This window comes from Vipera berus (genome assembly GCF_964194415.1).
Source record: "Vipera berus genome assembly, chromosome: 12".
In the NCBI taxonomy this organism is placed as follows: domain Eukaryota; kingdom Metazoa; phylum Chordata; class Lepidosauria; order Squamata; family Viperidae; genus Vipera; species Vipera berus.
The window spans coordinates 4,629,236-4,641,777 of record NC_138215.1 but is presented as its reverse complement, the minus strand read 5'-3'; the positions used below and the strand labels follow the sequence as shown (position 1 = coordinate 4,641,777).

Below are 12,542 nucleotides of genomic sequence, written 5' to 3'. Positions count from 1 at the left end.
CTAGTCGTTTCCGACTCTAGGGGCCGGTGCTCATCTCCGTTTCAAAGCCGAAGAGCCAGCGCTTGTCCCAGGACGTCTCCGTGGTCATGTGGCCGGCATGACTAGATGCCAAAGGCGCACGGAACGCTGTTACCTTCCCACCGGAGTGGTCCCTATTTTTCTACTTGCATTTTTACGTGCTTTTGAACTGCTAGGTTGGCAGAAGCTGGGACAAGTAACGGGCGCTCACTCTGCTACACGGCACTCGGGATTCGACCCGCCAAACTGCCAACCTTCTGATCGACAAGCTCAGCGTCCTAACCCACTGAGCCACTGCGTCCCATAGCAATAAAGTTTTCAACTGGAAATTCAGTGGAAAATCCTGGTTTGTGGAGGCTTGTGGAGATCAGTTTCTGTTGATACACAGAACTATTATAAATTCTGTAGTTGCTTGATTTCTTTCTTTCATGATTTGGCCTGGGATATCTGCATCTTGGCCAGCCAGAAAGCATTGTAAACCAAGCTATTATCTTCCCAAATGTTTTTAAAACTAACAACTTCTTTTTAAGAAGCAAATTAAAGAAAGATTTCAGCAGACAGACCACCTCAAGGCAACATTATTGTCCTTTCGGCATTGGGAAAGATCTGTTTATTTTTTCCCCCAGGTATTTAGAAAAGTAGATGTTTTTACAACTTCAGTTGCTACTTTATAGGTTTTCTTTGGCTCAACTGCCATTATTATGGCTCCTCCTGATTTTACTCATGTCTGTTGTTATATTTTCAATGTCTGTTTTCACAAATTACCACTTTTCATTTTATACTGATGAATTTTAAAATATTTCAGCCTGAAATATTTTATTTGGATTGGCTGTAGATCAGCCACAGACGCCTGTTGCTATCAGGCAAAAAAATCAGAAGTCTGGTAGCATCTTTTTGAAAGCTTTTGCCTTTGAATAGAATTCATTGCTTTTTCTGAAGAAACTGCACAGGCAGAATGTTTAGCAGGGGTAGGCAAGCTTGGCCCCTTCATGACTCGTGGACTTCAACTCCCAGAATTCCTGAGCCAGCCATGCTGAGGGAAAAGGGAGAGGTTTCCAAACTGAGCCATGCTGGCTGAGGAATTCTGGGAGTTGAAGTCCACAAGTCATAAAAGAGCCAAGGTTGCCTACCCCTGGGTTAGGGTCTCCTGCTTGAGTAGGGAATTGGACTAAAAGACCGCCAGGGTCCTTTTCAACTCTGCTTTTCTGAGTTATTCTGTAGTAGCCCCTGCTCTGCGGCATTTCCTCCCCTCGGAGAGCAGAATGGCCCCAACCCTATTGGTCTTTTGTAAACCTTTAAAAACCTGGCCATGTTCTTGAGTCTGCAGTACTGAATGGGTCCCTTTCCTTGCTTTATTGTTAAACAGCCAAATATTTCAGCTGCTATGTATAATTATTTGGGATTCTTTATTGTTTTAAAATATTTCTTATTGTTTTAACTATGACTTTGAATTGCAAGTCATCCAGAACCATTTCTCGAAATAGCCAACTGTAGAAATTGGATGGATGGATGGATGCATGGATGGATGGATGGATGCATGGACAGATAGAGAGATGATAGCTAGCTAGCTAGCTAGCTAGCTAGCTAGCGATAGATAGATAGATAGATAGATAGATAGATAGATAGATAGATAGATAGATAGATAGATAGATAGATAGATAGATAGATAGATAGATGATAGATGGATGGATGGATGGATGGATGGAATAGATAGATAGATAGATAGATAGATAGATAGATAGATAGATAGATAGATAGATAGATAGATAGATAGATAGATAGATAGATAGATGATGGATGGATGGATGGATGGATGGATGGATGGATGGATTAGATAGATAGATAGATAGATAGATAGATAGATAGATAGATAGATAGATAGATAGATAGATAGATAGATAGATAGATAGATGATAGATGGATGGATGGATGGATGGATGGATGGATGGATGGATGGATGGATAGATATCACAGGCAGACAGGCAGACAGAAAGATTTAATAAAAATTGGAAAAGGTATTACTAGATTCCTAACTGGCCACCAAGGACTAACCCAGCTCTCTTCTTATAATGTTATTGGGCAACATCAAAACACAACTGATCATTATTATTATTATTGAACATATGATGAGAACATGATAGAAGAGAAATAAATACAACTGATCAATCAACGTCCTATCATTCTCTCAGGTTTTGCCCCTGGCCAGCCTGTTTTTCCTGCTTGCACAGGAACTGTAAGCAGCCAAACAACAGCTGCATACAGGATGCAACACCAGAGACACTTCAGCCGAAAAATAGTAAATTGCCTCTACGTACGGATACAGAAGTCCCCGCTCTCGTAATATCCTGGGCAGCACTGAGACCGTCGCCGATACATCGTCCTCAGTCCCCTCCGATAGGCTGTTTTATAACTGATTCTAAATGGTGAGAGAGGAAGGGGGGGAAAAACCTTGAAAATCAATGTCCATAGTTATAATTCTATTTGTGTTACATTACTGCAAGGTTGTTATATTCAATATTTGCTTCAGAATGTGCAAAGCTTTTTGATATTTAAAAAGATCGATACAAATTCCAACTCCTATCCATTTGGCTATATTCTAAGCAGTTTTCATGCTAGGTCCAAGAGAAGATTTGAGCAGGCAAGATACAGAAAGAAAAAGAAAAGGGAACAGAACAGAACAGAACAGAACAGAACAGAACAGAACAGAACAGAACAGAATAGAATAGAATAGAATAGAATAGAATAGAATAGAATAGAATAGAATAGAAAATATGGAGTGGAGTGGCGTGGAGTGGAATGGAATGGAATGGAATGGAATGGAATGGAATGGAACGGAACGGAACAGAACAGAACAGAACAGAACAGAACAGAACAGAACAGAATAGAATAGAATAGAAGATTGGACTTCATGAGCAGCACCAATCAACAACAGTCACCAAAGGTTTGTTTATACCCAGAATACTGCAGCCAATTTTGGTCACCATACCACAAAAAAGATGTTGAGAGTTTGGGGAAAAATTCCAGAGAAGAGCAACTAAGATGATCAAAGGCCTGGAGACAAAAACAAACAAAGAACAGCTACAGGACTTGGGTCTGCCTAGTCTAAAGCAAAGAAGAAATAGGGGAGACATGATAGCAGGATTCCAGTAACTGAGGGGCTGCCACAAGGAAAAGGGGGATCACCTTGTTCACCAGAGCACCAGAGGGAAGGACGATAAACAATGCTTGGAAACTAATCAAAGAGAGAAACAACCTGGAATTGAGGAGAAACTTCCTGACAGTGAGGACAATCAACCAGTGGAACAGCTTGCCTCCAGAAATCGTGGGCACTCCATCACTGAAGGTTTTTAAGAAGAGACTAGACAATCACTTGTCTGATATGGTATAGGTCAGGGATAGGCAACCTCGGCTCTTTTATGACTCATGGACTTCAACTCCCAGAATTCTGGGAGTTGAAGTCCATGAGTCATAAAAGAGCCGAGGTTGCCTACCCCTGGTATAGGTTCTCCTGCTTGAGCAGGGGGCGGGACTAGAAGATCTCCAAGATCCCTTTCAGCTGTTCTATTCTGTACCTTATTTGGAGAAAATCTGGCCTAATTTAAGTCTGCTTTTAGAACTTTTCCAGGTGTTTCCAGTGTTTCTTAACCACGATGTATTTTTCAACCTGTATGTACGTCTCAAACTTGATGTGTGGAATTCAAGGCAAGTGAACTTCAATTCTTGAAGTCTTCTATGCTGGCTGGGGAATTCTGGAAATTGAAGTCCACACATCTTTAAGTTGCTATGGTTGAGAAAGACAGATTTAGCCAGTTTGTTTTCAAGAGCAGGAAGGAAAAAGAAGGATGCAACAAGCAGAATGCTTCCAACTTGACTGGAAATGCAAAACCTAGAGCAAATGTATCGCAAATAGGCAGGGCTGGTTAGTCATCCTTTCACAAAAGCCATGGCTATTTTCTCCAGAAAAAAAACCCAACAATGTTCAGTCTCTTTAGTGCTGCCGGACTACTCTGCACAAAAGAACTTGTCTTTATCCTCCGTAGCTGAAGTGTTTCTTGGGCTCAGAAGAAAAGGGAGCTATCCAGAGAATACGAAATGGAAGAAAAGGTTTGAAAATAACTTCCAATTACCGCTTACCTGTGTCGAGTACACTTGAACCAGTTAAGAATATCTGTGCATCTTGTATAATAGATCTGATCAAAGGGATGTGCGTAGGATTCCTGAACAGTCACAGCGTAGCTAGAAGGGAAGAGACAGGAACCGTTGATCTGTGCCCCTCTTTATTTAACCCTTAAAAGCCCAGATCCCAACACCCTTGGGCCGAGTTGGTTAAATATAGAGCCTTGGTGGCGCAGTAGGCTAATGCCTCCTTAAGTAACACCAGCTGCCTGCAATTAGTGCAGGTTCGAGTCCCACCAGGCTCAAGGTTGACTCAGCCTTCCATCCTTCCGAGGTAGGTAAAATGAGGACCCAGATTGTTAGGGGCAATAAGCTGAATTTGTAATAATGCCGCTTGGGGTGTGTGTGAAAGCCCTAATAAGCAGGCATATACATAGAATAAAGGCTACTGCTAAGCTTGTAAGCCGCCCTGAGTCTTCGGAGAAGGGCGGGATATAAATGGAATAAAAATAAAAATAAAATAAATAAATAAACAAGTCAATAAGTACAGAATACAGGCAATCGTTGACTTACAAACACGACTGAGCCCAAAATTTCTGTTGAAAAGCAAGGCGTTTCACCATCTTTCTCGCCACACTTGTTAAGCAAATCACGACAGTTGTTCAGTTAGTAAATACGGTGGTTAAGTAAATCCGGCTTCCCCATTGACTTTGCTTGTCAGAAGGTCGCAAAAGGGGGAAACATGAGCCCGGGACACCGCAACCTTGGTGGAGCAGTGGGCTAATGCCTCCTTAAGTAACACCAGCTGCCTGCAATTAGTGCAAGTTCGCATCCCACCAGGCTCAAGGTTGACTCAGCCTTCCATCCTTCCGAGGTAGGTAAAATGAGGACCCAGATTGTTGGGGGCAATAAGCTGACTTTGTAATAATGCCGCTTGGGGTGTGTGTGAAAGCCCTAATAAGCAGGCATATACATAGAATGAAGGTTACTGCTAAGCACATTGATTTGTGCTTCTTAGATTGTAAGCCGCCCTGAGTCTTCGAAGAAGGGCAGGATATAAATGGGATTAAATAAATAAATAAATAAATAAATAAATAAATAAATAAATAAATAAATAAATAAATAAATAAATAAACAAACAAACAAACCATTACAAATGCATGCCACTTGCCAAATTTTGATCACATGACCAAGGGGATGCTGCAATGGGCATAAGTGTGAGAAACGGTCATAAGTCACTTTTTCCAGTGCAGTTGTAACTTAGAATGGTCATTAAACTAATTGTTGTAAGTCGAGGACTACCTGTACAGAATTACAGAGTTGGAAGGGACCTTGGAGGTCTTCTAGTCCAACCCCCTGCCCATGCAGTGGACCCCATACCATTCAGGACAAATGACAATGATAAGATTGCTAACATGTATACATTTGTTTTTGTTTTAAATAAACCACAGTGGTTAACGACATAAATGGAGAATCTCTTGGTTATGAAGGATTGTGTGTAATATTGGGGAGATGATGGAGGTCCACAGTGAATGAGGCAATGATGCAAAGGGGTGTTAAGTATCTCTGGGGGGGTGTACACTGCAAGGTAAAGGGGAGGGCAACCAATCAAAGCTCCACCCTTTTTTTATATACGCAGTCCTCAACTTGCAACCACAACCGAGCCCCAAACTTACACTGCTAAGCAAGACAGCTGTTAAATAAGACTTGCCCCATTTTAGGACCTTTCTTGACATGGATGATAAGCAAATCACTGCAGTTGTTAAGTGAATCATTTGGTCATTAAATGAATCTGGCTTCTCCCGTTGACTTTGCTTGTCAGAAGCCAGCTGGGAAGGTTACAAATGGTGATTACTGGACCCCAGGATTTCGCACCGTCATAAATACATGCCAGTTGCAAAGCATCCTAATTTTGATCACATGACCATAGGATGCTGCAGCGGTCATAAGGCTGAAAAATGGCCACAAGACACATCTTTCAGTGCCGTGGTAACGTCGAATGGCCACTAAACAAATGGCTGTAAGTCGAGGACAACCTTCACATGGGTGCGGGCCCAAAGAGGCAGAATCTTGATTGTGAAGTTTTGATCATGAACATAAGATTACGGAGAACTCCCCCGTTGCTCCCCAAGGACCGCCCTGTGGTGGATGGAGCTGTATTGGGTACATCAGAGTTCCCCAACCTCTCTGGCTTTGCGGACCGGGGGCGGGGGCGGGGGGGAGGAGGAGGAGGAGAGGGGATGCTTCTGTGCGAGAGGCAGGCTAGCGGTCCTGTGCAGCTCTATTTGCACAAGTGGCAGGCACGCACGCCCCTTGCGCAAATGGAGCAAATGCACAAATGCTCGCCCGCTGATCATGCAAGCGGGGATACACCCATGCCTGCCACTTCTTGGTGTACATTGTTCGGGATTCCACATCTTTTCCACCTGGGGGAATAAAATCTTTAAATGGGGGGGGTGTACCTTGGTGTTCTCTGAGCTTTGTTGTTTTCTTGCAGACGTTTCATTTCCCAAAGTAGGTAACATCATCAGTGCTGTGTCTTGTCCTGTCCAGTGTCTTGCCCCAAAAAATTGCCAGCGAAACCAACAGCAAACAGCGCAAAGAATCTCTAAGATCCCCCCACCAAGACTGACAGGGCAAGATAGTAGAATGTAAGCTGACAGCAAACCCCACTCCTTACCAGCTCTGATGATGTTACCTACTTTGGGAAATGAAACGTCAAATGCTTGTTAACTATTTTAGATTACCTTGCTAGGCCCCAAACATGGGACAAATCTTTATTTCCTGTTTCAGCCTAACCTGAAGGCCATCGACAGGCAGTAGTCATTTAAAATTTACATATATATATGCTGACTGATGAAAACTAATAAGTTTGAAATGCATATCAGTCTCCCTTAATTCTTTGTTAGCAATTTAAAAAAAATTACACAAATATGAGCTGTCACCGGTGTGACTACTGCCTGTCGATGGCCTTCAGGTTAGGCTGAAACAGGAAATAAAAGATTTGTCCCATGTTTGGGGCCTAGCAAGGTAATCTAAAATAGTTAACAAGCATTTGACACACATATATATATATATATATATATATATATATATATATATATATATATATATATATATATATATACACACACACACACACACACACACACAAACACACAATATCTACTTTAGACTTCACACTGCAAACACAATTTCATTTCACGGCAACCCTAAGCTACAAACATTCTCCTTTATTAATTTAATTAGGGGCAAAATGAAGGTGTCATTTTCATTTTCTCTGTTTCCCACTTCTGTGAATCTTTCAAATTCAGTGTTTCCCACTTTTGCAGAAGTGCTGAGTCTGTCTTCTCAGATTAAAAAGCAACAGCTGCACTATAGGTACGTATTTCAATACCTTTCTCCAAAGGTGCCCTTTTGTTTGTAGATTTGTTGATAGATTTATATTACAGGCATTTCTATATCACTCTACTCCAAAAATGTGTCCAAGCTTAATTAAACACAATACACATCTGAAAACTGCTTCACCTTAGAACATATTTTGTCCTATATCTTCATGAATATGTCCCTTTCTGTGCAGATTGGTCCCTAATGACATTTTTTTAATTAGTAAATTGCACTGTAAAATTTGGAAAGTGGGAATGGCTTTTTTTTTATACTTCTATTACGTCACTGCAGGTGAACAGCTGTGTTAGTCTTTAGCACCAAAACTCAAAATGATTTGGGTAGCATTTTTTCTAACCGACCCATTTTAATCAGCCTAAATAAGAAATAAGAACATGTGTTAGTTGGAAAAGATACTCCCACACTTTTTCAGATTTTTTTACAATTTTGGTATTGGTTCAAAAATGCTAAATGGACTTTGATTGGAAGATAGACTTATTCTGGAGACTGAATCTATTATATTTAATTAAACCACAGTTGATAAGACATGGCATCATGAAACAAACATGGATATTTGATCTATTTACAACAGGAATGTTAAACTGCTGGCCCGTGGGCCGGTTGCATCATGCAGAGGCCATGCCCACCCCAGATCCTGCAATACATCGCGATACATCACGTGACGCGGTGAGTTTGACACCCTTGATTTAAAACTTTTGGGATGACTTGGGATAGATAAGATGCTGTGGTAAATTTTCTACGGGTGGACTATAGTAACTGTTAACAAGAGAGTTTTGAAACTTTAATTTTGTTTTGTTTTAGTATTATTATTCTTACTGTTATCTACTTTGTTACTAATATAACATATAGAAGAGAGGTCCATAATTTGCAAACAGATTTAGTAATTTAAAAATTTGGGGAGGGCCTGTTTCGCAAGGGGTGGGAACTAATATATGTATTAACTAATATATGTATTAATCAATACTCAGCTAGAGGCGGTAACATGTAATATATTTGTGTGGTGTTGTTTTGATGCACCTTTTTTAATGTTTTGATTGTTTTGTGTTTGTTTGTTGTTTTGTTTTGTTATCTGTGGGATTTTTTGTTTGGAGTTTTGAATTTTGTATTTTAACCTTGTCTTGAATAAAATATAGAAGAAAAAAATGCTAAAGGAGAAACTTTCCGATTCCAAGAATAACTAAACCAGGGGTAGGCAACCTCGGCTCTTTTATGACTCGTGGACTTCAACTCCCAGAATTCCTGAGTCAGCCATGGCTCAGCTTGGAAACCTCTCCCTTTCCCCTCAGCATAGCTGACTCAGGAATTCTGGGAGTTGAAGTCCACGAGTCATAAAAAAGCCGAGGTTGCCTACCCCTGAACTAAAGAAATCTCTTCCCCAGCCATAAAATTCTCTGGTCAATGTTGGCAGCAGAAGCACTAAAATCGGGTCTGAGAGGGTTGGGAAAAACAGAATAAAAGAAATGAAAGGCAAATCTGGAGACCGCACATTTCTTGTTCCTGCTTTTCAATAACGATAATAATAAAAAAGGCAGGACATGCATGCATTGGCAATGAAAATAGAAAATTTAAACCTCTAAAAACCAATGTACTTAAATTGCCTCCGTAAATGAAAACAATCTAAAAAAGAATGTTCAGCATTGCAGGGACTCTGGATAGCAACTGCCTCATTTTGAAAGAAGGGAATGAATACAGATTGGCCCCCATTTCCAACTAGCAAAATTTCTGTTGCTAAACAAGGCAGTAATTAATGAGTTAATGAGTTTTGCCCCATTTTACGATCTTTCTTGACAAGTTGTTAAGTGAAGCACTGCAGTTGTTAAGCTAGTAGCATGGTTGTTAAGTGAAACTGGCTTCCCCAATGACTTTGCTTGTTACAAAAGGGGATCACGTGACCCCAGGATACTGTCAACAGTACATGCCAAATGCCAAGTGTCCGAATGTTGATCACGTGACCATGGAGGATGACACAACAGTCATAAGTGTGAAAAACAATCATACATCTCTTTCGGTGCCATTGTAACGTTGAGCAGCCACTAAACGAATGGCTAAAAGTTGAGGACCACCTCTAGAGGAGAAGATGTAGATTTTGGCTTTTCAATTCTGAAGTTGCAAGACAACCCTTACCAAGCCAGGCAACCACCACCACCACCCCCCAAAAAAATACCCTCAAGTGCTGAAAAGTTTTTGAGAAGGGAGATAAAAGGAGCTTTCCAGGGTAGACAGATTGACACAGCATCGTGTCCTCAATTACAGCAAGCAAGCCATAAAAGCAAGACACAAAGCTTATTTCCAGATGCTTGTCACAGTTGTTTGCCCAAGAAAGTAACTCAGACTATGAGCTCATGAAGGCCTCCTACAGACAAATTATCTCACAACCAACAGTTTGCTTCAAACTGACCAAAAAGGATGTTGAGACCTTAGAATGAGTGCAGAGAAGGGCAATACAGATTATAAGGAGTCTTAAGGGTAAATCCTATGATGAACCCTTGAGACTGAGGTCTTCAAACTTGGCTCTTCTATGACTTGTGGACTTCAACTCCCAGAATCCCTCAGCCAGCCAGCTCAGGAATTCTGGGAGTTGAAGTCCACGAGTCATAAAAGAGCCAAGGTTGCCTACCCCTCGTCTAGTCTAATGAAGAGAGGGACTAGTGGCAATAGCAGTCTTCCATTATTTGATGGGCTGTCACAGAGACGAGGAGGTTGACCTGTTCTCCAAAGCACCTGAGGACAGGACATGAACTAACAGGTGGAAGACTATTAAAGAGAGATCCAGCCTAGAAATAAGGAGAAATTTCCTAACAATGAGAACAACTAATGAGTGGAACGGCTCATCTCCAGAAGTTACGGGGTGCTCCATCGCTGGAGGTTTTTAAGAAGAGACTGGACAGTCATTTGTCTGATATGGTAGAGGGTCTCCTACTTGAGCAGGGTCAGACTAGAAGATCTCCAAGGTCCATTCTATGTTTCATGTTCTATGATCAATGCTAGGAAAACTGTATTTACTTTCACTAGTTCATTTCAAAAATCACATAAGGGTCTACAAGGAGAGGTACAGCAGTACAAATGGAATTAAACTGCTGTTCGTTAAATATCTCCAAACAGATAATTATAAAATTATGAGTAATTTAGGTACCTCTCACAATTACAAATACTTTGATAAATTCTTATCTCTTAAGTTAATACACAAAAATACATACATTCAAAACAATAAAATAAGCCACGTTCTTAGCTAACTGACATACAAATTGGGATCAATGACCAGTAATCAAACGTTTCAGGTTTTTCCTTCCTATGTCACATTTCTACAGGCTTCCCAAATGGTAGAATTCAGATTTTACTATGAATGTCTCATTTTCCAGTTTTGAACCAATTAATGAATTAAAATTAATTCTTCAAAAATTACATCTCAATGCAAAAAATGTTGCATATATTTGCAAAAATAATTCTAAACATGTAATTACATTGGGCAGAGTTACTTGCAAAACCATGTGCCTTAGGCCAATATGTAAACAAAAATGCAAATGTGTCAAAAATGTATAAAAATACACTTGCATTCTAAAGTGATTTTTAACAGGCACGCAAAGCAGATGAATAAAACTTAGCGGGTTAAAAAAAAATAAAACAATAGTCATGTTTTGAATGGACAATTTCATTCTTTTTTTTTCTGAATTTCTAACTCCCTTAAAGATCCTTCCTTGTAAGAAGCAAGATAAAAATAATTTCAAGAATTAAACAGTCAATAGAAAGAAGCTGAAAACAATACTTTTGCCAAAAAGGTGAAACAGAGAAACTAAAAGCTGCAACTTCTCAAAATATGAGAAACTAGGAGACGTTTTTTAAAAAAAAAACAACACAGATTTGGTCCTCCTGCGTACTGAATCTGGAGCAAATGTCTCCACAATATGGAACAAAAAAAGAGGTCGGAAGATACAGGAAAGGAACTTTGGAAAAATAAGCAATTTTCATTAAAAGGTAGAGAAGAATACAAATGAAATTAAACGCCTTCAAAATATTTTTTTTCCCACACCCCAAAAATAAAAACAAACATTGGATATTCTACCTCTGGGGTCTCTTCAGTTTTACTTGGATATAAAAAAAGCGAATTTAAAAGCACATATTATCGCCCAATATTAAATATAATTTCCCTGCCTAGTCAGATTTTTCAAGCACTTCATTTTTATGATACGGAAGCAAGTAATGGCAGTGTGTATCTGTACTGTATGCCTGTACATAACACCCACACAAACACACATGCACACACAAATCTATCTATCTATCTATCTATCTATCTATCTATCTATCTATCTATCTATCTATCTATCTATCTATCTATCTCTATATCTATCTATCTATCTATCTATCTCTATATCTATATCTATATCTATATCTATATCTATATCTATATCTATATCTATATCTATATCTGTCGATCAGAAGGTCGGCAGTTTGGCGGGTCGAATCCCGAGTGCCGCATACCAGAGTGAGCGCCTGTTACTCGTCCCAGCTTCTGCCAACCTAGCAGTTCGAAAGCACGTAAAAATGCAAGTAGAAAAATAGGGACCACTACGGTGGGAAGGTAACAGCGTTCCGTGCGCCTTTGGCGTCTAGTCATGCTGGCCACGTGACTACGGAGACGTCCTCGGACAAGCGCTGGCTCTCCGGCTTTGAGTCGGAAACTACTAGCACGCATGTGTGGGGGAACCTTTACCTTATTATCGCCCAATATTAAATATAATTTCCCTGCCTAGTCAGATTTTTCAACCACTTCATTTTTATGATATGGAAGCAAGTAATGGCAGTGTGTATCTGTACTGTATGCCTGTACATAACACCCACACAAAAACACATGCACACACAAATCTATCATCTATCTATCTATCTATCTATCTATCTATCTATCTATCTATCTATCTATCTATCTATCTATCTATCTATCTATCTATCAATCTATCTATCTATCCATCCATCTATCTATCTATCTATATCTATATCTATATCCAGGG

At 40.0% G+C, this 12,542-nt stretch overlaps 1 protein-coding gene across 1 annotated transcript in view; it reads right to left on the bottom strand.

Moving 5' to 3' along the window:
* Positions 1 to 12,542, bottom strand: part of MEGF11 (multiple EGF like domains 11) — a gene marked incomplete at its 3' end in the record, with an annotated part of 413,211 nt that overhangs the window by 393,769 nt on the left and 6,900 nt on the right. Inside the window, 2 exon segments of the mRNA XM_081337571.1 lie at positions 2,334 to 2,434; positions 4,153 to 4,254. Coding sequence (XP_081193697.1) covers positions 2,334 to 2,394 — 61 coding nt within the window. The 5' untranslated portion in view covers positions 2,395 to 2,434; positions 4,153 to 4,254.